This window comes from Spermophilus citellus, assembly GCF_964194105.1.
Source record: "Spermophilus citellus genome assembly, chromosome: 2".
Lineage (NCBI taxonomy): Eukaryota > Metazoa > Chordata > Mammalia > Rodentia > Sciuridae > Spermophilus > Spermophilus citellus.
This window is the reverse complement of record NC_138183.1, coordinates 223819422-223846703: the sequence shown is the minus strand read 5'-3', so window position 1 is coordinate 223846703 and position 27282 is coordinate 223819422. Positions and strand designations below refer to the sequence as shown.

Here is a 27282-nt window from a genome sequence, read left to right as displayed (position 1 = left end):
TTTGTAAGAAAGGTCACAGATTTTTTTTCTGCCTTTTCCTCTGAAAGCACTGAGAAATCCTGTAATGAGTTTTACTTAGGAGTGTTATGGAGTATAACCAGATTAATAATTTTGAATAGGTGACTTTAGTGCTTGGTGGAGAACAAGTTGAATGGGCAAGAACAGAGGTAGGGAGACTATTAGCTTACTGTAGGAGTTCTACCTATAGGTGGTAATGGCTTGGAATAGGATATAGTAGTGGAGATTGAGAAAAGTATATGGATTGGTAAGAGTTTTAGAAGACAACATAATCAGGCTCTGACAATGAAGTGTTAAGGGTATTAATGACAATTTTGAAGTTTCTGGTTTGTTCATTTTGATGAAGAGAGGTTCCTTTTCCTAAGACACAGAATGCTAGAAGAGCAGCCAGGAGGAGATGAAACAGGAACTGAATATTGTACCTATTCACATTGAAGTATCTTTAATCTGTTGAAGTGGAAATATTGGGTAGGTATTACATAACCTGGAGTTAGAAGAACCCCTGGGAGTGTATATATCCATTTGGGAGTTGTCAATACATAGAGGGAAGATGAAACATTGGGGCTCAGTTTAGATTACCTTAAGAGAGAAAGAAGAGCGAAGAAGAAAAAGGTCTAGGATTTGAGCAATTCTAGTCCTGGAGGGCATGAACCTATGAACAGGTCAGAAAAAAGACAAGAGAAGGATTAGTGGATTCTTTTATCTCAGAATTCAAGGGAAATGATTTAAAGAAATAGAAAATGTTCATTTGAGCATTTGCTCAAAGTTCAAAAGAATTGAGAATTAAGAAAATATCCTTGGATTGATCAACCTGATACTCATTGGTAATCTTGTTAGATTATTTCAGTGAAGTGATGGCAAGAAAGCCAGACTTGAATGTTCTGAGAAAGAATGGGAAGAAAGGAAATGGAAACAGTGTGCATGAACAACTCTTCAAAGACATTTCACTGTGAAGGGGAAGAGTAGCTCCAGGGAAATGTGATGTGATGGAGGGATTTAATTTTTATATAGGAAAGACTTGATTATGTTTGAGAGTCAGTTGTAAAAATCTAGTTAAGGAGTGTTTGAAAATACTTGAGAGAGAAGAAATGATAGATAATTTATACTACTTTAAAACCAGGGCAAACATAATTTAAAGTACTGTAGAATATTGACATTAGATAGGAGTGAGGAACCCCTTGTAATATAACTAGAGATAAAAGAGAGGATGAATGCATAAGTAGGTAGGCTTGAGCCTTAATATCAGGATGATGAAGCTTCAATTTTCTCTTGTTCATACTCTTTGCTGCTCAAAGTGAAAAAGGAATTAAGGAAGGTAGAGATATCAGATTGAAGATGGTTTGGGAATGCTCATTTCAGAAAGTGGTAGAGAATTGTAACAGAGGGCCAGGGTGGGGCTCAGTGGTAGAGCACTTGCCTATTATGTTTGAGGCACTGGGTTCAATCCTTAGCATCACATAAAAATAGAAACAAAATAAAAGTATTGTGTCCATCTACAACTAAAAATTTAAAAATAAGAAAAAAAAGAAACGTAACAGAAGTGACTAGGGAAGTTAATGATGAATAAAATTAATGCTCGTGTCTTCAGTTATGTGATTTTCTCAAGCAGTAGCAAGTTTCTCATAGGGACTGAAAGGTGCACAGGGAATGGAAGGAAAAGTTCACCCAGAGTTAGGATTGTAAGCTACATGCAACAAAAGTTATCCATAAAATGAGAAAGAATGAATAGAGTGAGCTTACATGGTATGCTTGAACAAGTTCCTAGAAAGAATTTAAAAGCTAAAGAAAGTACCTTAAAATCTAATTTGAATATAAATATTCTCTCTGTAAAGTAAATGGAAAATATAGAAATATAGAAAATATGGAAAGTATCAAGAATAATATAAAGTTTTTTAGTGTTCTAAAGTTTTACTATTTATTGAATGGTAATCTGTATTTTAATATTTTTTGCATGATTCCTTCCTTCTCTATTTTTTCTTTCTTATTAATACTTGTGTATTTTGGATTAGAATTATGATCTGACAATTTTAATCACATTTTTAAACTTCATACATTAGAAGCATTTTATAAATCAATGGATTTTATTTTACAATATAATTTTAATATCTTTATAGTATAGAAAGAACTATAAATGTATATTCAATTTAACCAGAGATTACTGTAATACATTATTTATTGATTTTTTTTTCTGTATAGGTTTTAGATACTTGCACAATGAGAATGAATCTAGACTCACCAGCAAGATATCTTTATGATATATATGGCAGAAAAATTGAAGATTTTTCCAAAGGTAAGATTTTAGTAAACTATATGATAATATTTTGAAAGGTATTTATACAATTTTGGTTTTACTTTAAACAATTAAAAGTAAAACAGATATAATAAAACTGTTTGGCATGGACAAATATAGTATTCTTATATACAGGGAACTAAGATTTTAAGAACCTTTTATCTTGGCACAAATTTGAATTTTTTAAAAAAATGTTCATTAGAATTTTAACCTTACTAAGTCACAACTAAGAAAACAAAAATAATTGTTACATTTTCATAATATGACAGCCAAATTATATGAGATACAGCTTTCTAAAGAGAAATTGTACTATAATATGCTTATATTAAGATTTTTAAAATGTTTTGGTCAACTTTCTAGAGGTTGTTTAAAGGTTATGTAATGTGCTTTAAAACACTTTCATTGTATGTCTTTGCCAGGAGGTGACATTTACTTATGGTATCTCTAAAGAAACTGATTTTGCTCCCTAAAACCAAAAATACCATGAATTCCACATTTGTGAGTTTATATGTGCTATTAGGATAGTCCCATAACTTCACCTAAACTTTAAATCCATGCCTGAGGAGGGTTGAAATATTACATAACACGTCTTCAACTGCAAGGTTAGGTCCAGTCAACTATAATGATTTGGGGATGTGCCAATATCACATACCTTCATTTATTTCCAGTTTTTTCTCTTGTGCTATATAAAAGCAAGGCTATGCCCTTGATTTGTCACCCTTAATTAATACTTATTGAATGATAACTGTGACATTTTGATACTTATTGTTTATAACTTCCATTTTCTGGGGTAAAGGATTATGTATGTGTGTGTGTGCGCGTGCTTAGAAAGTAGATATATTTTTTAGTTATTTAAAAATGTTTTATTAGTGCATTATAGATAAATGTAATGTTGAGGTTCATTTTGATAGAATCATGAATGCAGGGAATATAATTTTTTTCAATTTCAGTCCCAAGTACTTCCTTTTCTGCTCTCCTCCTCCTGTTCCCCTTCCTCTAGCCTGCTGGTCTTCCTTCTATTTATTTATTATTTTTTAAATTAATGCTTTGTAGATATAAATAAAAGGTGAAATTCATAGTGGTATAGTAATATATGTACATCTTTTCTTCTATATCATAATTAGTTTCATTTTATTAAAAATTTTTATCTGAAGATGTTAGATAAAGTTATGTACCTGTAATACATATGTAGCACAAGGAATCCCTCCTTATGTTCATGTTTTTGGAGTGGTAAGAATGTTACCAAAATTGATTTTTTAGTTCCTTCATGTTTCTTCTTCCATAATTCTGGCTAACTTTTTTGTAAGATTAATAATATTTACTCCTATACTTACATTGATAAAAAATAACCGATACATTTTCTTAAAACCCTATCTGGTTTTAAATTATTTCCAGAATACCTGGAATTTAAAAATTGTATTTGAATAACTGCTAGAATTAAACTATATAATCTTGGTTAAGATTTAAAGATTTATATTTATAAAGCTGGCTTTCCCCCTTCCAAATGGTATCACAGAATTACTTATCAAAACAGAAAAGCACCAATTCTGAGGCATGATACTTCATAGGTGCCAGAGGCATTCAGATTCATGTCTCATGCTTCACATATCCCAGAAGTGTGCTATTATCACATTTTAATGCATGCCTTGCCCTGTGTTTTTGCATACTTATAAAAGCTTATGCCAGTTGAAATTAGCCTATGCAGTTACTAACATGTGGAAGTATTACAAGTTCACTGGACTTAAAATACTTAAAGAAGCTAATCCTATTGAAGGAACTTCCAGTCTGTACCACGCTCGTCACTTAATATTAGGTTTTTAAATTTCTTTTTGTTTTGTTTGTTATTATGATTTTTTGCAACAAATTATTGGAGTCTGTAAACTTTTATGGTCTTCTGAACTTAGGAAAGGTAAAATGTTAGATGAGTTATCTTTTAAATTAATTAAATAAATAAATACTGATATTTTTTTGATTTAATATATAACTTGGGTTTTTTGCTTGCCTCATATCAGAACTGAAAAAAAGTCATTTAATAATGTCTAACGTTAAGGTCAAACCAATTATTTTAAATTTGTGAGCACAAATTAGAAGTATAATTGTACTAAGAACTAAAAGCAACAGGTATAAAAAATAAATTTTTTTTCTTCTGTTACTTCTTTTTGGGAATTAGGTACACTTACAATTTTTCCTCCTATGCTATGAGAAATGAGCACATTTTTTCCTCAATATTAAATTTCTTTTACTTTTTCAAGTCTAGTAAAACCTTAAAATAATCCACAGGATTTGCAAATTGCTTATGTATTTAGATTTCCAAACCATACATGATTTTAGCAAAGCAATTTATATTGTAACATGTGAGAAAGTTCTTTTGTCATTATTCCTGTATAGATCTGTTCTTTAAAGTATAGAAAAGAATCAGCTATTGTGTAGATATCAGATTCCTATAGCCAACATGCTAGTACATAATGTGTGTGCTAATAATGTATCCTTAAAGTCACACCCCCACCATCCCCACCAAATAACAGAGGTATGGGAGAAATGGGGCTGGGAAGACTATTCAAATTCTATGCACCTTTAAAACTAGAACAGTAACTAAAAGAATAATTATTAACTTAAGAGATAATGTAAACAGCCTGGGCAGGCATCTCAGAATGCTGCTTCAGAGGAAATTAGTGCTGCACAAAAACAGTGCAGAGTGAGACAATTCAGATGAAAGTGAAATGGAGGTCGGAGCCAGTGGGGCTTCTTTGAAGAAAGGCACAGAAGGAAGTGAAACTCCCACAGATAGTCATGTAAGGCCAGGGGTGGATCTCTCTGAACTGGGAACTGCAGTGCAGCCATTAAGCTAAGGGCTTTTTTTTTTCTTTTCTGCTAAAAAATAAAAAAATATACTGCTACTCTTTTTAGCTTTGTTTGCTTAGGGGAAAAAAACACATATATTTGCCAAACTTCCATATCATTCTGCCATCATTCTCCTGTTTACTAATCATACAAAGCTATTTGATGTTATAGAAGAATTTAATAGTGGCAACTAATGTAGAGAGTGTTGCATTTTTGCAGGAGTTATTTAATAACACTCCTATTCTTCCTAATATTTCCCATCTTGATCTCTTAACTTCCTTGGCTATTTTATTGGGGAGAACCAGTTGAGTCACTCTTACTCTTGGGGTCTCTTAGGACCCTTATGAGTCTTCCATTCCAATAATCCTGCTCTTTTGTGGATCCTTCTAGATCATAGAAGGTAGTGTAAAGTTTACCCCAGTGATTCTGAAATGAGTTAGAATGGTACATTAATTAAATCAGCTCCAAGACCATTATTTGTTGCCCTGAATGTTCACTTTCCATTTAATTTTCCACTCCAAATTATGTCTAACAACTCTATCTAAAAATAGCTTTATGTTTTCTGATAAGTTATTTAGAGATTCTGCAATAAAATTAAATTACGGGAGTAGCATGTTTCATTTATAACATTCCAATAAAATAGTGATAACCTGAATTTAAATGTTAACTCATGCCCATTATCAACTTTTGTAGAGAAATTAAAATTCAAAGGTTAAAATCCCAAGGAAATTAAAATCTGAAGTATTTAAGTATTTCCACAGTATTTATAAAGTATTTATACAGAAGTAAATCCAATATCCCATAATCTTACCTTTATGAGTTAAAATCTAATAAAAGTTCAAACACCTCAAGTTAAAGTGCAAAGAATTTGAAGTCCTTCTTAATGTTTATTTTTCTCAGTGTCAGCCAGATGGCTTCTGGATGCTTGATTTGAGCTGGAATTCCTCCAGCTGTGGCTGTCTGGGCTCCTGGAGTGGGTGTCATCTCACAGGACCTCAAAAGTTGAATTAGGTCTACACGACTTTTTCATGGGCCTTATGTCCAAACAAATAAACAATTATTGCAACATCAACACCACACACAGAACATTCAGACAGAAGTGAATAGAAGCAAATGTGGCCATTTCACACAAAATAATGTTTCCATGACCCTACGTTTGGCAAAATCCAGATCCAAATAACATAGCACAAACTATGAGAAGGAGGGTAGAAAAGAGAAAACATACTTCTTGTCAGTATTTCCAAGATGTCATCCAGTCTGTGCTGTTGATCAAAGTCTATGACCTCTGGCATAAGTTGTTGGAAGGCAATCTCTAATGCATTAATTACGGCAGCGTGTATTTACAATATCTTGAGGCAAAAATTGACCAGTTCACATTATCTTGTCTCAAAGAGGCTGCATTAAATGTTGGCTAAGTGCTCTGATTTTGGAATCAGAGTTCAAATTTCAGTTATGCCACTTGTTATGATGACTTAGGATAGGTTATTTAGCTTCTTTGAGAATCAGTTTCCTTATCTATAAAACAAGGATTATATTATTTACCTTTATATGTTGTTGCAAGGATTAAGTGAATTACATGTAAAGTCTTTAAAACCAGTGTCTGACATTTGATAAGCATTATATAAAATTAGCTATGTTATTCTCACTGAGAGGACTGAGAGTGTTTTTAATTTTTTTTTTTTTTGCTATTTTTTTTTTGCAGAGTGTTTTGTTCTTGCAATATTTGGAAGTTTATTAGAATGGAACCACCTTTGACCCATGCTATTTCTCAGTTCATACCCAAAGACTTAAAATCAGCACACCACAGTGACACAGCCATATTAATGTTTATAGCAGCTAAATTCACACTAGCTAAATTATGGAATCAGCCTAGGTGCCCTTCAAAATATGAATGGATAAAGAAAATGTAGTGTATATACACATTGGAATTATTACTCAGCCATAAAGAAGAATGAACTATGGCATTTACCAGTTAATGGATGAAACTGGAGAGTAAAGTGATATAAGCCGATTCCAAAAAACCAAAGGCCGAATGTTTTCTCTGATATGTTGATGCTAATTCACAATAAGGGGGTGGGTAAGGAAGAATAGAAGTAGTTTGGATTAGAGGAAAGGGAAGGAAGTAGTTTGGATTAGACGAAAGGGAAGGAAGGGGGAGGGTGGGAAATGGGAATAAGAAAGATAGTAGAATGAATCAGACGTTACTTTCCTTTATGCCTATGTGAATGCACAACCAATATATTCCCACATCATGTACAACCAGAAGAATGGAAAGTTATACTCCATATATGTATAATATGTCAAAATACATTCTACTGTCATGAATAACTAATAAGAACAAATTTAAAAAATGGAAGTTTACATTGGTAGCTCTAGTCATAAAGACTTATGTGAGGCATGGTTCTTTCCCTTTGTAAAGTATCCCAGGTGTCTTAATGTTCTTTTCCTTCTCAGTCACAGCTTCTAGACCCCATGATGAATTAAGGGTGGTTTCCTGTCTGGTAGCATAGCATCCACCTCTTTTTAAGGGTGTCATTTTCAACTGTGGGTCTTCATGGCTACTATCATGGCCTCTCCCTATGGAATTGTTTAAGCCCAAGAAACTTACTTCATAGGCACAGCTTCCCTCTCATTTCCACTTGGAGAATATTTTTTTGGTAGCTTTTGAACTGAAGCAGCTATTTATGTTTGAGGCTCATGTTCTTAGGGCCTCTGTGAGGACCACCATCACTGCTGTTTCCTCGTGAAGACATGGTCTTTCCCTAGCATTTGAATGCTTCTGCTCTTTAGTTAACATTTGTCTGATACCTCTTTTTCTTCAATATTTTGGGTTATCTTTTTGATAAAGCTGTTCCTTTCAGAAAAGTTAACTTCTGCAATAAGCTTACAGGTAGCATTATTTGCTGCAGTTGAGTACTTATTTCTTTTTTTCTTTTTCTTTTCTTTTCTTTTTTCTTTTTTTTTTTTGGACTTTGCTTTCTGGTCTGTTCTTGTATTTTTCTAATATTTTTCTTGCAGAGTATCTTATAGTGAGATACAGGAAGTCCATGAGTTCTCAGTTTGTCCATAACATCTTTTGTTTAAGTCAATCTTGTTCATTTTTAATCCCTGAGTTAAATAATCCTACCAAGAATATATTCTCCTACAATCTAACATCTAATTTAGATTTTAGATCCTTGATTTGTTATTATTCTGTTCAGTTCCCTGTAATGTAATTCATCTTGCCTTTGGATTCCCTTAATCTAAAGGCCATTAATTTTTAGATTTCACCCAATAGGTTTTTTTTTTTTTTAGTATTTTATTCTAATCTTCCTCTTTAATTTGTCCAGTTTTGGTGTGCACTATTTATCCTGTTCTCCAAAGAGATTCCCTAGTTGGCCTTACTATAAATTTACCAATAGCATAAATACTACCTCTTTGCAATGTTCAGGAGTCCAGCTTCTCTGGAGGATTGTTCTAAGTCTGTTCTTCTAGATCTTATTTTTATTTCTCTGTTAAATATCACTGAGCCCCAGTTACCATTTTGATTTTATAACAAATTATTTCCCTGTTTATAATAACCTCTTTAAGAGTAGCTACACTTGAATGTGTTTCCTGTGCTTGGCCTTTGGGATCTTTTTCTCTTTTCATGTCTGTCAAACATGTGTGCTTGGATCAAATGTTTACCATTATTCTAAGGTGATCTCTTTTCTCCTCCAGTTGTGTCTGTCTGTTTTATTTCACTTTCATACACTGTTCTGTCCATAATAATGAAACATATTTTTAAACTACTTTGCTTTCTTCTTGATTCCTTTAGCAAATCTGAGTCCTAGATTTTAATGCCTTGAGTAATTTCCCGATTTTAACTTAAATTGTTATCTTTTTTTCCTAATTATGCAAATTTATTTATTTTTATTTTTTTTATTGGTTGTTCACAACATTACAAAGCTCTTGACATCATATTTCATACATTAGATTGAAGTGGGTTATGAACCCCCAATTTTACCCCAAATGTAGATTGCAGAATCATGTCGGTTACACATCCACAATTTTACATAATGCCCTATTAGTAATTGTTGTATTCTGCTACCTTTACTATCCCCTACTATCCCCCCTCCCCTCCCCTCCCATCTTCTCTCTCTACCCCATCTACTGTAATTCATTTCTCTCCTTGTTTATTTTCCCATTCCCCTCCCAACCTCTTATATGTAATTTTGTATAGCAATGAGGGTCTCCCTTCATTTCCATGCAATTTCCCTTTTCTCTCCCTTTCCCTCCCATCTCATGTCTCTGTTTAATGTTACTCTTTTCTTCCTTCTCTTCCTCCCTGCTCTGTTCATAGTTGATCTCATTATATCAAAGAAGACATTTGGTATTTGTTTTTTAGGGATTGGCTAGCTTCACTAAGCATAATCTGCTCTAGTGCCATCCATTTCCCTGAAAATTCTATGATTTTGTCATTTTTTATTGCTGCATAGTACTCCATTGTGTATAGATGCCACATTTTTTTTATCCATTCATCTATTGAAGGGCATCTGGGTTGGTTCCACAGTCTAGCTATTGTGAATTGTGCTGCTATGAACATCGATGTGGCAGTATCCCTGTAGCATGCTCTTTTAAGGTCTTCAGGGAATAGTCCGAGAAGGGCAATAGCAGGGTCAAATGGTGGTTCCATTCCCAGCTTTCCCAGGAATCTCCAAACTGCTTTCCAAATTGGCCGCACCAATTTGCAGTCCCACCAGCAATGTACAAGTGTACCCTTTTCTCCACATCCTCGCCAGCACTTGTTGTTGTTTGGAGAGGGAAGGCTAGGGGATTACACACCTGTAGCCGCAGGTTTCAATGAAGTTATCTCCTTAAATTGTTATCTTATAGACTCAGTTGCCATAAGAGTTTCAAGTACTGGCCTATAGATTTGCTTTTAAAACAGAAAAGCAGCACTTATTTTTCCCCTTTCCAGTGCCTAAAATGATCTGACTCCATTCTTAGACTTCTCTGAAGTTTTAGGTGAAGTTCACTGTTGATAAAAGAGCAAGCAGCAGCAGCCTGCCCAGGAAGGCAGGCATGGCCTGCTAGGAGTACTAAGCCCTCCACAGCCATGTCCAGTCCTAGACTGTCATTTTCTGAAGGCCATGACAATTAGGAAATAATCCCTGCTACATTTAGGTTTGTGAACCATCAAGCTCAATCAAATTCTACGTATCTTTACTTATGAAGTTTAAGGTCAACTTCCCTATTGTTTATTCAAAGTCCCTCTGTAAAAAGACAACTAAAAAACCACATGACACAAAATAAACTGCTGGATACCACTTAGGTTAAAGATTAAGCAAGCAAACAAATAAACAAGACTCCATATCCTTTCATATTAAAACACTGTCAAAGTTTAAAGCCACTCATTAAGCACCCCCCATAGTCTCAATCTTATTTTATTATTTACTCTTCAAAATCACTTGTTATGTATTTCTAGGGGTTCCTGACCAACATGGTCCCATAAGAATAACACCTTCCTGAATTTTGTGAGATAATTTATTAAATTATTGAATCTGAGATGGTAGTGCGAATCCTAGAATCTGTAGCCAGTTGGCCAGAAATGAGGGTGACCTGGAGATCCCCAAACATGTAACTAGTGTCTGAATTTGGGACACTATTGTGAGGGACTGTGCCTTAACCTTGCAAACTCTTTACATTGGACTCTCACTCCTTAACTTTAAAATTTTCTACAAGTAAAACTATAATAATTAAAACAGCATGGTACTTATGGCATTAAAGACAGGCATAGATACAAATGCAATAGAATTCAGAGTCCAGAAATAAACCAGTACATCTATAATCTGTGGCCAGTTGACTTTCAACAAAGTTGCCAAGATGATTCATTGGGTAAAGAATAGTTTCTTCAACCAGTGGTGGTAATACAATGGATATTCGCAGCAGAAGACGAAAGTTGGACACCTATTTCATATCTACAAAAATGAACTCAAAATAGGTCAAAAATCCAAATACAAGAGCTTAAAACCATAAAACTCTTATGAGCAAATGTGGGGGTAAATCTTTATGACCTGGAATTTGGCAGTGGATTCATAGACATGATGCCAAAAGCATAAGCAATAAAAGAATGCCTCCTGTTCCCCCCGGCAAGAAACCAGACTTCATCAAATTAAAAAGAGTTTGTGCATCAAACAGCATTATAAATAAAGAGATAATTTACAGAATGGGAGAAAATATCATGTAACTGATAAGGGTTTAATATTGACAATTAATAAAGAATTTATATACAGCAACAAAAACACAAAACAACCTAATTAAAAAATGAGCAAAGGACCCGAATAAACATTTATACATAGAAGATGTACAAATGTCAACAAGCACCTGAAAAGATGCTCAACATCCTTAGTCATTAAGGAAATGCAAATCAAAACTTCAATATAATACAACTATACACACACACACACACACACACACAAAGGTTGACTATCAAAAAGTGCACATGCATGCACAAACATACACACACACACACACACAGAAAATAGCAAGTGTTGATTAGTATGTGGGGAAATTGGAACCCCTTTGTACTGGTTGTGAGAATGTAAAATGGTGCAGCTACTTTGGAAAATAATTTGGTAGTTTCATCAAAAAATAAACAGAAATACCACATGGCCTTGCAATTCCACTTTTTGTATTCAAAAAGTTGAAAACAAGTGCTCAAATAAGCATATATATACATGCATGTTCATAGCAGTACTATACACAGTAGCCCAAAACTAGATATCAATTGACCAGAAATAGATTGATATAGAAATAAATTAATGTAGAAACATATAGTGGAATGTTATTCAACCATGAAAAGGAATGAAGGTCAGACAATGCTACAATATGATGAATTCTGAAAGAATTGTACTCAATGAAAGAAACCAGACATAAAAGATAACATATTGTTTGATTCCATCTATATGAAATATCCAGAATAGCTAACTCTACAGACAATATGCAAACAGATGGTTTCCAGTTGCCCAGGGGAGGAGATTGTGATTGCTTAATGTGTAGTGGGTTTGTTTTTTGGAAAAAGGAAATGTTTGGGAACTACAAAGAGATGGTTGCACATTTTCAGTCTACTAAATGCTAGAGTTGTTCACTTTAAAACCGTTGATTTTATGTTATGTGAATTTCACCATAAATTATTATTATTATTTTTTAAAGACAACTGAAGAACTGATTCATTCCAGTTGTCCCAGCCAAGGCCACCCTAGTTCAACTGACAGCCAGCTGATTTTCAAGACATGTGAGCAAGCTTAGCTAAGACCAGCAGAACCATTCAGCTAATGTGCAGACTCATGACTAAAAAAATGCCTATTGTTTTATGCTACTGAATTTCAAGGTGGTTTGTTTTGTAGCATTACTGTGGCAATAGATACCAATATAGATATTCATAATTAATAAGTATTTTGACATAATCTTTGTTCACTGATTAAATAGGTAAGTTCTACTCCTAAGCCTTAATCCTATTTATTGTCAAAGAGAAATTTTCCTAAACTATCCCTAATTTTTTTTCTCAGAATTTTATAGATCAAACAACATTTTAGGATAATTTTTACGATATGTATCCTGATATTCAAGATCATGTGATCTTGCTCTATCCTTTAGTTTAATCACCTACAACTCACAACTACTCAAAATAGATATTTTGTTGTAGCTAGATCTCTGCCTTTAATGTCTCAGGTAGGGAAGTGCCTCATGCAGTGCCCAACTTCCTTACCTTTACTTATACTATTTTATGACCCTTGGAATAATCTATTTTCCAACTAATCAAAGTTCAGTGGTTTATACAAAACAAAATAATAGATTATTTTGTTATAACAAATAACCCCAAAATTCTCAGTATAGTTTTTTGCCATATTCCACACAACTTTCAATGGCTTATCAAAGGTATATTTTTCACTTATGCTACATGTCATTGAGATTTGATTGCATCTGCACTAACATCTATCAAAGCAAGTCATGTGCCATCTCCTTAATGCACCAGCATGGGGATGTATGACATCAGAAGCCACACAGCTAAGCCCAAGGTGAAAAGGTAGGATGTATAATTGTCCTTCAGGGAGGGGAAAAAAAGTTTGTGTAACAATGGATTATACTATATTATCCCTTATCTAAAATCAGTACTAATTATATATAGCTGCGTAACAAATTACCTCAAGAATTAGCATCTCGAAGCAACAAAAATATATCATTTTTCTATTTTTATGGGTCAGGAATTCAGGCATTACTTATTTGGGCCCTCTGACTGAGTCCATTATAGGCTGTTTAACTGATATGTCAGCTTGCCAAATTATAAAAAATTATTTAAATTCCACTTACTTCATTTTGTTTACTGATAGCTCCTTTTCATGACTTCTTTTGATTCTGCTTGTATCATATGCTATAAAAATTGATTATGTAGTATTTGTTTGGTACATAGGATTTATCTCTTTAACTAAAGAGAAATTCTTATTTTACATAATACTAATTTAAGGTCTCTAAAAAATCTCCAAATATCTACTATGGAACTATACATATAATAGCCTCAAAAAAATGAATACTAAGGGCTGGTGATATGTATGGCTTAGTGGTGGAATGCTTGCCTAGCATGTGGAAGGCCCTGGATTCTAATCCCTATTTATGTGTAGGCATGTGCATACACAAAACATTATTTATTTAAAGGAGAGAGAGAGAGAGAGAGAGAGAGAGAGAGAGAGAGAGAGACACACACACACACACACACACACACACACACACACGGACCTAGACCTGGGATTGTGGCATACTCCTGTAATCCCAGCAACTCAGGAGGCTGAGGCAGGAAGATTGCAAGTACCAGGCCAGCCTGGACAACTTAATGAGACCCTACCTTAAAATAAAATATAAAAATGTATGGGGATAGAGCTGAGTGGTAGAGCATGGGCCAAGCATGGGCCTAGTATATGCAAGGCCCTAATAGTAATAATAATATAAAAGTTGTTATAATGCCTTAAATGTAGTAAATAGTAAGTAGTGAAAATACTTTTAAATGAATTCATTAAAATTAAAAATTCTTAGTTGAATTAATATACAATTAATTATTATTATTTATTTGTTTATTTTTGGTGATGCTGGGAATCAAACTCAGGTCCTCACACATGTCAGACAAGCGCTCTACAACTGAGCTACATTACCAGCCCTCTATTAACTTATTTTTGATAGTTCTCATTGATATTAATTAATGATTTACTGACTTCTCTAGCTTTTTGCCATATTCCATAGAACTTTAAAAATTACAAGTGGTCTCATTTATTAATGTACAGTGCAGTATAAAAACAAATGATTATGTCTAACTTTTTAATATCTATTTAAGAATAGTGTCATGATAGATTTACTTGTGATCTCAGCATTAGAAAGGTCTTTGGTCATCACAAAAATCTCACTTTGTTCATGTATCTCTAAGTTGTGTCCAATAAATTTCCATCCAGTCTCTGTTCTTGTTTGTTTTAAAAACCTATTTTATTTTATTTGTTCTAATTAGTTAGACATGACAGTAGAATGCATTTTAACACATCATATACAAAAGCAGTATAACTTCTCATTCTTCTGGTTATATATAATATAGAATCACACCAGTCTTGTAATCATACATGTACATAGGGTAATAATGTCTGATTTATCTACTATCTTTCCTACTCCTACATCCCCTCCCCTCCCTTCACTCCCCTCTGCCTAATCCAAAGTACTTCCATTTGTTCCCTAGCCTGCCCCCACCCCTTATTGTGAATTTGCATCCACATATCAGAGAAAACTTTTGGCCTTTGGCTTTTAGGGATTGGTTTATTTCATTTAGCATGATATTCTGCATCCATTTACAAACTCCATTAATTTACCTGCAAATGCCATAATTTTATTCTTCTTTAAGGCTGAGTAATATTCTGTTATGCATATATACCAGATTTTCTTTCTCCCCTCATCTGTTGAAGAGCATCTAGTTGGTTCCATAGTTTGGCTATTGTGAATTGAGCTGCTGAAAACATTGATTTGGTTGCATTACTTTAGTATGCTGATTTTAAGTCCTCTGGGCATAAACCAAGGCATGGGATAGCAGGGTCAAATGGTGGTTCTATTCCAAGTTTTCTGAGGAATCTCCATTCTGCTTTCCAGAGTGATTACACCAATTTGCAGTCCGACCAGCAGTGTATGAATGTACCTTTTCCCCCATATTATCACCAACATTTATTTTTGCTTATATTCTTGATAACTGCCATTCTGACTGGAGTGAGATGAAAAAAAAACAAGGCACAGTGACACATGCATTTAATCCCAGTGACTTGGGAGGTTGAGGCACAAGGTTCAAATGTTCGAGGAAAGCCTCGGTAATTTAGCAAGACTCTGTCTCAAAAAAATAAAAAAGGGGTGGAGATGTAGCTCAGTGATAAAACACCTCTAGGTTCAACCCCTAGTACCAAACAAAAATAACAGTAAAGAACAAAAGCCCTAGATAATAGCTAACTGAAATTCATTCTTTTAAACATTTACTATGGTCCTGAAATTAATGTAAGTCTGTGACTGCTTTTCAGATATTTGAATATTTATTATTTTAATATATTCCAGGTTAAATATCCTTGTCTCTCCAAGTGCTTATCTGACCCCTCATTATCCTTGTTACCTTTATTATTCTTTGTGACACCCTAAAGCAGCCCTACCTCATTGTGTAACATACAGCCATGTTACTATTCCTTTTAGATACATCATACCGTTAACCTTAATGTGTACTGAATTTGCAGTCAATTAAAGTCCCAAGTTTTTGCTCATAATTTGCTTTTTAAATTAGTTTTAATTAGTTATACATGACAGTAGAATGCACTATGATACATCATACATAAATGGAGTATAATTTCTCATTTTTCTGGTTGTACATGATCCCACTGGACCTGTAATCATATATACACATATGGTAATAATATCCGATTCATTCTACTATTCTATCCCCCTACCCTAAAACCCCTGCTTCCCTTCACTCCCCTCTACCTAATCTAAAGTAATTATTCTTCCTGAGCTCCCCCGTGCTTATTGTGAGTTAGCATCCACATATCAGAGAAAACATTTGGCCTTTCATTTTTGGGGATTGGCTTATTTCTCTTAGCATGATATTCTTCAGCTCTATCCTTTTATCTTCAAATGCCATAATTTCATTCTTCTTTAAGGCCGAGTAGTATTCCACTGTATGTGTGTGTTTGTGTGTGTGTGTTTGTATGTGTGTGTGTGTGTGTGTGTGTATGTATCATGTTTTCTTTGTCCATTTATCTGTTTAAGGGCACCTAAGTTGGTTTCATAGTTTAGCTGTTGTGAGTTGAGCTGCTACCACAATTTGCTTTTAAGCTAATTTTACCCTATGCTATTCTTCTACTGATAAGTTTATAGATGTTAGACTAGAACATTTTGTATAGATTCCTATTAAATTTCTACTTCTAAGGTTTTTATTTAGTAGTTTAGCTTGTTAAGATTTCTCAGATATTTAATCTGTAAAAACCCGGGGATTAATAGTTTCTCCCATTTTTGTCATTAGTAGTGTAAATTCTGCATGAATATCAATTTAACAACTTTCCCAAGTTATTTCTAAAAGTGTTGACCAGAACATGATTAGGAACAGAGATCTTTAGCATCCAAATAAAGTATTCTTCAAATTAAAGCATCCCCCTATAAATATATTTGTTCATTTAGTTATGAATCTACTTATCTCCAACTTAAACACAAGTCTTTTAATTGCACCACTCTTCTAACACTATTTTCAAAACTGATATGTCTTTCATAACTTGTATATTGAACCAGTGTTTAAATCTTTATCATGGCTTGAAGGGCGTTCATGATTTCATCCCTCCTTACCCAACTTCTCTATCTTTACTTGGTTTTACTGGCCCCATTTTCTCTACACTTAAGGTTGTTTGTTTCTTTTCCTCAAATGCTCTTTCATATTCCATTGCTTCATCATACAATGTTTCCTTTATTTGGATTCTCTTGCATCTTATTCTCTTTGTGAGCTATTAAATCTTAGATTAAATATTATGTCTAAAAAATTCTCCCGACATTGTCTTGTCCCTGTTACCCTTTCCCCTCTTGTCTAGGACAATGTGTTTGTTAGGGGGTCTCTTGAGAACCAGAACCTGTTTCTCTCTCTCTCTCTCTCTCTCTCTCTCTCTCTCTCTCTCTCTCTCAATTTATTATCATTGGATTATGTACACATGGAAGTCCAAAGCTTTGTGGTTAGAGATGGCAAACTGGAGATAACTGATGGGCAGTTACAGCTGGAGTTACTAAGACTTTTTATTCTTCAATTGATTGGATTGGGCCCACCCACAGTAGGGAGGGAAATTTGCTTTGCTTGGTCTATTGATTCAGATGTATATCTCATCCAGAAATATATTCACAGACACAACTAGAAAAATATTCAGAAACCTATGGGTACCCTCTCACCTTGACAAGTTGAACATAAAGTATGTATTGCAGATAGGTATCCCTATTACATTCATAGCTTCTTCTATGTAGTAATCATCACACTGAAATTAATAAAACTTCTTGGAGAGTTATTTGTCTAATGGCTGTCTCTTCTCTAGACTGTGACCTCTATGAAAATGGAAATCATATAATCATCTCTGTAATCCCATGTTTATCTCAGGGCTAAATAATATAGAGTAGTCATTGAAAGTAAAGTATGTAGTACAAAAATCAGAATATTGCCTTAGTTTAGGAAACATTGTATTAGATTCCTTTTGATGAAAGTGAAAATATTCAGGCACTAATAATCTAGTCAAAATGCTTCCCCCTCCTTTTATGCACTACAAATGCCTAGCACAACCCTCATATGACTAGTAGCACTGCTGTTTTGCCAATTGTTGGTCCTGGAAATGGCATTGCTTTCTTAGCTAAGGGTGGGTAACTCAAAAGAATAAAGCCTGCTGCCTACATTCAGGCTCCATATGAGGGCCGTGTGTGTGTGTGTGTGTGTGTGTGTGTGTGTGTGTGTGTGTATGTGTGTGTTTATTCTGATTCTGTTTATTACTTTCTTCAGGAAAGAAATTGTGAGCCAGAGTAACATTCAGTCATAACTTCCTTTGTCTTTGACTTTTAAATAGTTAAAAGTAAGCAATCATGAATTTAAATAGAGGACTTGGATAGGAGGTTTGCACACCTATTTTACATGTTCTTTTATCTTGTTGCAGATATACCGATATACCTGGAAAGGGCTGTATGTAATTGTCATTATCTTGCTTAAGGGCAATAGATCATAGCCACAGTCTATTGAGACCTGCAACACATTGGAAAAAATAATGGTTATATGCTAGTGTTGGAACTCTCAGTCTCTGCACAAGGAATTGCCCCCAAGAATCTACCCCTCTGTTTATTAAATATTTGTCTAATAGCAAATGATCCCATTTTTGGCTCCTAATGATTACTGTTTGTTTTTCTGAGGATTCACAAAACCACTTTTCATTTTGCTTTAAGACTTTTCAGAGAATTAAGGTCAAGCGTACAGACAAAATTTCTTCATTATTAAGCACATAGGCTTCTCTTCAATCCTTGAGTTCTTTCCTAAGTTACCTTTATTTCTCAGGTTTGGGGAAATGTAAAAATTTAGGTCTCTTGCTGAAGAGAGGGGTGCCAGTGCTGGTGGTAATTATCAGTGCTTTAACCACTGTAGGACAATAATTGACATATACAAAGACCACCAGTTAAGGGCCACTCTGGAATGGAAAGATGCCACACAGGAAAAGTCTACAGACTGTGCTTTCTGTGATTGCCTTGGCTTAGGGTTACTTGGACTTGCTTCTCAGTATGTCCCAGTGATTTCCATGAAATCAAACTTGGATCGTACTTGTTGCTTAGATAAAAAACAGAATATGCTAAGTAATTACTAATTTATATTTTTTACTCTTCATCTACAGAGGGTATTAAGAAATTTTAAAGCCTTTTGATGGCAGTTGGTGACTTTCTACTACAATTAGAAAGTCATCTTCTATTAGAATGAGAAGTTGTACATTAAAATTTATAAAGTAGTTTAACTTACTCATATACTCTTTAGTATCTGTTGGAAATTCCCTTTTGAGGTCTTTAAAACTTGATTCTCTTTTATATTTCTAAAGAGATGATCATCATTCATTGGGCTAAATTTGCATCATTATTTTATATGTGTTTATTTGTGTCTGTGTGTATACTGATGAGACGATTGGACCTAAGGGAGTTTTACCACTGAGCTGCATCCCTGGTACTTTTTATTTTTTACTTTGAGGCAGAATCTTGCTAAGTTGCTGAGGCTGACCTTTACTTCTGACCCTCCTGCCTCAGTCTCCCAATGGTTAGGATTATAGGTATATGCCAGGCTCATATCATTTTTTAACCCAGATTTGATCTTTCCTCCTCCTCTTTAAGTGTGTCTATCTTCTGGTATTTATATCTCTTATTCTTAGTCTTTGAACTCTAACATCAAAAATCTGAGTCTAATGACTTATCTATGATCCCAGAAATATTTTAAAATTTATTATAAAAATACAATATAATTTATAATGTGTTATAAATATATTATATAAAGTATAATTGGAAAGAAGAAAGCAGATTAGTAATCCCCAGACTTTGGGAAGGCGTAATGGCAGGTAGCTGATGGGTATGGTATTTCTTTTGGTGCCCATGAAAATGTCCTGAAATTAGTGACAAGAGCTGTACAACCTTGTAAATACTATTTAAAAAATCACTGTATATTTTAAAGGAGTTTTATCACTGAGAACATGCATTGTGGTTTAATCAAATTGTTATTAAAAAGCCCCTCAAAAAAAGAAAAAAATAAGCATCATTGCCAATGAAAACAAATAGCCTAATAGTTACTACCTGTTATAAAACCATTTCTTAGGAAACTTTCTGAGAATACAACTCAGCAAAGAATAAATAAGAAATAGTAGATACATGTAAAATGTAAAAACTATAAAAAATTTTAATTATAGAAGATTCTGCTTTATGAAACAAATATGGAGAAAAAAATCCCAAAAGGGAACCTTCTGTTGTAATTGCTGAAAGTGCTAAAATCTTTTAGCCAGTCATATTTAAAATGCAAATATTTCATAAATCCTAAATAAAAATTTAAAATGTAAGTAATAGGTTGACTTAACATTTACATTTAAGAGGATAAAACTGCTTTACCCACATTAACTGGCTCCTAGATTTCTCTAAATGACATGTATCAAGTATTATTATTATGATTCCTGCTTCTTAAACTTTTTTAAAAAGAAAAAATTAATTACATTTTTGAGATTAGAGTGATTATGAATGTAACTGTAGAATTTTGAGACATTTTATAATTAGCATACTTTTAAATGTTATTTACATATGGAAATGTTTCATATGTTTGATCTTATTCCTAAATTATACATCATTTCCTACTGGGTCAAAAGTTAATTTGTGTCTCATTTACCAACATTTGTGTTAAACTTTTGGGGATAGTAATGTAAATTTAAAAAATCATCTAAAGCCATTAAAGTTTCAGTTATAGAGCAAGCAATTATATAGTTACATTTCTAAAGGTCATTATTTCTAGTTTATGTTAAATGTATTTAATGTTTTGTGTATTATACTTTTGAGAATTCACTCTAAGAAAATATACAGAGACCGACGTGATTCTGCAATCTGCATTTGGGGTAAAATTGGGGGTTCATAACCCACTTCAATCTAATGTATGAAATATGATATGTCAAGAGCTTTGTAATGTTGTGAACAACCAATAAAAAAAAAAAAGAAAATATACAGAGCTTTGACGTTCACATAAGTACACCAACTATTCAATTTTTGTGTATGGATATAGACCAAAGCCACATAAAAATAGACTTAGGTATAGTGAATTCTCAGTAATTCTCTAAGTACTCTTAAGTTGCACGTATGCCAACTCAATTAAGTTATTTTACATCATTACTAAATATCAACTATTTAGATGACAAATTGAGTTCACAAAATTCTTGTATTTCAGACGCACATACTTTTGTTGAGGGGAAAGGCAAGATTCAAACAATAGAATCCCAGCTTATTTCTACTTGTATAAATCAAGTCATTTAAATAAATGAATTGTGTATGCTGACCTGTTCTACCAATGTGCTACTGGGGGTGTATGAAAAAAAGATGTGCATGGTGGTGGAAGTAGAAAGAGGCATAAAGCGTATTGGAAAACTACCAAATGTCCCCTGCAAATGGGCCCTATTCAGAATCAGTAAGCGTATGATGAGTGAAGTGGTTTTGAATATCGCCTTTAGATTCCATGCTGTTACAAGGCCAGCCCTGAACATGGCAACTCTTATTTCCACACACAGTACCTCTTCACTCTCAATTTAACCCCAAAATCTGATGAACCCATTACTCCATACTTGATTTCATGGAACAAGGAGTAGATATAGTTACAAATGATCAATCACAAGCCGTGAACCAAAGCAGCAAGGCATTAACAATTCACACCATTTCGGTCCACTTGCTCAAGCAGAAGATGTGCCAGCATATTTAATGCACAGCTACTTCGTTCAGTTTAAGAAAAGACATGACTCAGGCTGCATTTTTAAAACAGAAGGGACTTTCTAAGATTTCATACTTCCTAAACCCAATGTCAGCCTTCATCCACATATCAGTAATTAAAATAACCAGGTGTCCTGTAAGGGTCATAATGTCTAAATCAAATTTTACTCAGGTAAAAACAACATGACCTAAGAAATTCTTTCCTCCAAAGCATCCCTATTCTGTTTGATCCTATCATATAAATCAATGTCTCTTACAGCAGTATTATAACACTGTAGACCCCACAGGCAATATGCCGTCAGTTTAATAGGATCACTGAAAAACTAAAGCAGCTGTGAAAGATTGCTCTAAGTATAGCAATCCTGTGCTTGTCATTTTGTTCAGTGGAGGAAAAATCCAAATTTGGGTAGGCATCAGTATTTAAGAAAACAACTGCTAAATCTTTTCTCATAAGTACCTTAGGGACAATAAGATTTGACATATAACATATAAACAAAAGTACACAGCAGCTGTTAGTTTAGTTTTGTTTGAATAAAAATACACTGATACATAAATCAAGCAATAGGAGACAGTATGCTCTTCATCATTCAGTCTTCCCTGAAAATGGTGCTTTTGAGTGGCGTCTGCTGGTGGATGTGGGACTAGGAGCTTTCCAACTATTACCTAAAACGAATAAGAAGCATTAAAACACGAACATACCTTGGCACTGGTTCAGACTGCCTTCAGGCATACTTCCTGGATTGGGAAGCAGTCAAATCTTACTAAAATCTTAGTAACTTTAAGAACTCACTCTGTTTTGTCCAAAAAAAAAAAAAAAACTTTTTAGGTCAACTTCATTTTTAAAAATAAATTATATTTGAATTACTGGGAAATTTCCAAATGTCTAAATGTATTTCTGAACACACCCTACTAACAATAGCTGAGTGTTTTTGAGACTTTGCAGCATGCTGCTGCAAAACATATAGAAGTTTCTTTATAGACAACAATGCTCTGGGCGGTGCTTTTCTTTCATAGTTTCATACACTCCGACTCAAATGTGAAAATTAAAATTTACAATTATGTAAATTATGGTTCTGGATATTTAATTGGCAAGAGTTTTAATTTTAGTTGGAAAGAAGTTATTAAAGCCTTTCATTGTTTCCTGTGCTTTTAAAAAATATATAAATAAAAATTCTGATATTTTGTTTCCCATAGTAGATTCAAATGCATTATGTAAAGATTCTCTTTTAATGAAATATGTTGCCTTTGGAAAGAATGTATATTCCCTAGGTATAGTTCTTGACAGAACATTCCAGTCTGTACTTCACTGATGAGTTCCACTAGCTTTGAGGTTTCTCTTTAGAGGGATTCTTGGCCCCTTGTAATGTTGTACTCCCATCATGTATGTAAGTTTAAGATGGTTTTTAATATAGGTCCTTCTTGAAGGATAAACAGTTTATGTTGTATTTAGCATTCAAATTAATTATTTAAAGTCTTTGGAATTACTTTTCTTATTTAAAGTAGCTATTTTGATTGTCATCTAATATTATTACTCTGCTATTTTATTGTGTGTCTTTCCCCATGAAAGCATGATTTATGACAGCAACATAAAGTTCTTATGGGTTTTCCAAGGACTTTTTGAAATAGCCACCTCTGACCTTCTCCTGGGTTGTTAATGCTTCACTGCCAAATCTCATGGGATTTAAAAAATTATGTGTCTCCATACTTTTCATGATAATGCTATAAGGAAAATTAAAATAAAACAATTGACATCACCTTAAATGTGCTCTTATCCTGGTATGTCCATGTTCATTTATGAAATTTTGGTAAACTTTTTAATAAGATTATAGAAAGTTACAGGCTTTTTGTGATTCTGTATGGCTGTACTCATGATCTTAAAACTTATCTAAAAGACTGGCCACAGTATATCTGAAGTACCGTTTATCCAGTGAACAGTCACTGAGCACTGCTTTTACCAAACTAAAAATACACCATGTCCCAATATGCTAATTAGCCCGATTCAATCATTCTGCAATATAAAACTCACATTGTATCCTTGAATATATGCAATTATTATTTATTAAATAAAAATAAAACAAACAAGCAATGACTTCAAACTCCAAAGAGTTTGAAATTTATTAAGGAAAGGAAGTGGGAAGAGAGAAGATAAATAATAATACAAATCAATAAGGAAAAAAAAGAGTATAAAATAAGCCATAGGAAGCATAGAGGAGGAAACAATTAGTTGTTCTTAAATAACTTAGGTGTTTATGCCAGAGGATATAATAATTGATTTGATATATCACCAAGTGGAAAAAGTGAAGAAATTCAAAGGAAATGAAACAGAATAAGTGAGAAAATATTAGTTCATAGTTATGAAATTAGTAGTTATTACTTTTGGTCCCTTGATGAATTTGCCCATATTGCTCAGTACTAGCCTCATTTTGTTCATATGTTCTATTTACCTAACAACCTCAGTCTTAGCTCCAAACCCATTGAAATTATTAATTTCAATTTACCATATATACATAATCTGAGATTAAACAACATTCATAAAAAGCAGTTATTCACAAAATTTTTCACTTTTGCAGTGATAAAAATGATACCAATGGATTGATCCCATTTGACTGACTGAAGCATGCATACTGGTAAATTTCAGGGATGATTAATTTTTAATTCACTTATCTAAGAGCCTGCTTTTATGGCAAATACTGAAAATACAGAAAAACTAAAGCTCTTATCTCAAGTAAATAGGAGAAACAAGGCAGACTACTTGCAATAAGGACCTCTACCTAAGAAGAAATGCTTATGTCTACTTAAACACAGAAATTTAAAGAAACACAGGATATCCTTACTGAATGAGGCAATATTTCTGTGTAGCATTTTAAAGGAAACATATGAGGTTTGAAGGACACAGAAAATAATGTCCTGGAGTTCTTTCCATGTGAAAGGCATATTTTTTTTTTCACTCAGTATCTACCATGGGATTTGCTAGCTTGACGTGACATCCAGCTTTATGTTCTTTTCAAGGCTGAAACATATCTATTGACCTTTCTAAATCATTGTCCTAATTACTTGCACATATTTATATAATAGTCTTTAATAGAAAGAAGTTTTCAGAAAGAGAGAAAATGATAACTAATTCTACATAAAAGAAGAAAACCATTGGTTAAGAATTTTTATCAGCTCCTATTTGCTATAGAATATATTAATTCCCACTAAAAACCATAAAAAATCACACCTATATTAGAACTATGATTGGAATTGAAAGGTCAAATGACTTAGTTTTTAATAAATTAACTTGTCACTTATATTTTGAAACTACATTTTAGGCCAAAACTCCTTTTTCTTTTTAATGGACTCTAACTGCTTAATACATTTTATTTTTTCAACATAGCATATTTGGCTGATTTATACTTCCTTCCCAAGTATTTAGGCGTATCATTTTCTTATGTTTTCTGTACCTTCCTACTTAGTGGAAACATTGTTTGTTCTTGGAGTGTGCTTTGTCTTCCTTTTCAAGAAGATCATCAAAGTTACTAGTTTGCAGCTTCCAAAAAGAAAAAGCCTTCTAATCCCTAGTTCAGAGGCTAACCTTTATTAGTGCTCTTGTGGTTATAATGAGGACCCTGCTTCCAGCAGGGAGATTCTGGAATACTGAACAGATTATTCAACAAGTTCAGAGCAGATTCTGAAGTCCCTTATAAAACCTGCTTGTGAATACTGCTTTCTTTGCTTTACTGTTTCTGGTTTCCATAGTATTCCTAATTATATAAATCATGTGGAGCATGGGAGCTATTTTATATCCAATATCAGTTGACAATGCTTATGTTGTGGTATAATTTTAATTTTTTTCCAAGTCAGACATTTTTCTTAAATTCTTACAAAGTGTACAAACTCTGAAAAAAAGTAGTTTTGTTTTTGAAAATCTAGTAAGTGATTGTTTTTGGAATCTATCATGCTGATATAAAGAATCAGCAAGTTATTTTATGATCAGCAAGCATGGGTAATACTGGTGAAGCTGATAAATTTTTCTCAGGTTTGAATTCAAGATTAACTTATGGATGTAGATCTTTTCAGTTTATCACTTACTTCCCAATTTATTTAACTTTATTTCAATTTAAGTTCTATTTATCTAGTGCTTTTCAATGTTCAAAATGTGTGTTGGTTAAACGAGTGTATCAATTCAAGGTATATAAATTAAAATCGAATACATAGTAATTTATTGTGGCAATAAACTAAAAGTGCTGATATTTTTAAGCTAGGTTTTTTTCTTTTTAGGATAAATTGTAATCAAGATTGGTTTTTCTAAACATTTTTTTGAAAGATTGAAGAATTATGATACTTAAAATAAGCTATTTCTATTTTAGTTTTTTTATAGTATATACATAATCATGAACTTTTTAAAAAGTTTGAGGCACTCCTTATGGTAAAACTTGTAGAGAAAAGGAGTGGCTCTAAAAGAATAAAAATAGGATTGATAGATGAATCTCAGGAATTAGTTTTCAAGCTGGATGAGTGAATTTCATGCATATATCTGATAAGATGTCTAAATAGTCATAGGGCTGTAATTTCTTTTTAACTTTATTTATAGTAATAGAAAAAATCTTAAGCTCTATTTCTAACATTCTCCTAAGTGTTGAATATATTAGACAGACTTCAGATTGTGCTTTGGTAGAGAGTTGTAGAACTTAGTGCCATAAAATGCATAACTTTTTTACTAAGAGCAAAATTCAGCAGAATACCAGTAGCAAAGGCCATTTGCATAACTCAGCCTCTCAGCAGCTCAGCTGAACCTAATTGTAATTCAATTTCCAGATTGTTTCCCTAGGCCTGGCTGCATAAAATATGCAACATATAACATAACCAATGGTACAGGACCTACTTTTTTTACTGGCAATCTATTTAATTTCTTTTTCTGGTATATGTATTAGAATAAGGTAACTAAGATATATAGCTATTTTGTATATTTATATTTGGATCATATGTGTACACTTAAATATTAAGACCAAGTGTAAAAAAAGTGATATTCTTTCATTTTTTTATGAGTTCCAAGTGTGCTTATTATTTCTTTCTTTCTGTTTTTTTTTTCCAGAGGAAAATTAAATCTTGAAAAATGTTAGCTAGCTGCCATGTTATTTGAGTATTTTACACTAGAAAGACTTTATAAGCTAATCATGTGAAAAAGTGTATAAACATGTCTGTCAAGTCCATATGGATGTTGCATTACAGATCTACAAGTAAATATCTTTTATCTATTTACAAAATGCCTGCTGGAATAGCATTCCTAAATCCTTGACTAGTTTTATATCTCAGAAACTTAAAAACAAAAAGGTATGGTTAAAATGCTTAAGATTCTCCCCTTATTTTTAAACAGTCTTGCCACCCTATTTTAGGGGTTACTTAAGAAATGGCAGTGACAATCCTGGAATAGGATGGTTTATAAAGGTGTGGATTTTATTTTATGAATAATTTCCAGATGTGATGTTTTAGGTATATAGACTCTGCTACAGGAAGCTATATACAGAAACAACATGGATCTTACAATTTTATCAGGACAATGCAAGTAGATTTCAGCAAGGTTGGTTCCAACTCATCTGTGATAAATGAGAAGATAAGGCAATCAGTGCACACCATGA

The 27282-nt window shown here is 33.3% G+C and overlaps 1 protein-coding gene across 1 annotated transcript in view; it reads left to right on the top strand.

The window, feature by feature from the left end:
• The window catches only part of DCDC1 (doublecortin domain containing 1), a gene marked incomplete at both ends in the record, with an annotated part of 489436 nt that overhangs the window by 59736 nt on the left and 402418 nt on the right, over nucleotides 1-27282 (top strand). Inside the window, 1 exon segment of the mRNA XM_081282196.1 lies at nucleotides 2215-2308. Within this exon segment, the coding sequence (XP_081138322.1) occupies nucleotides 2215-2308 (94 nt within the window).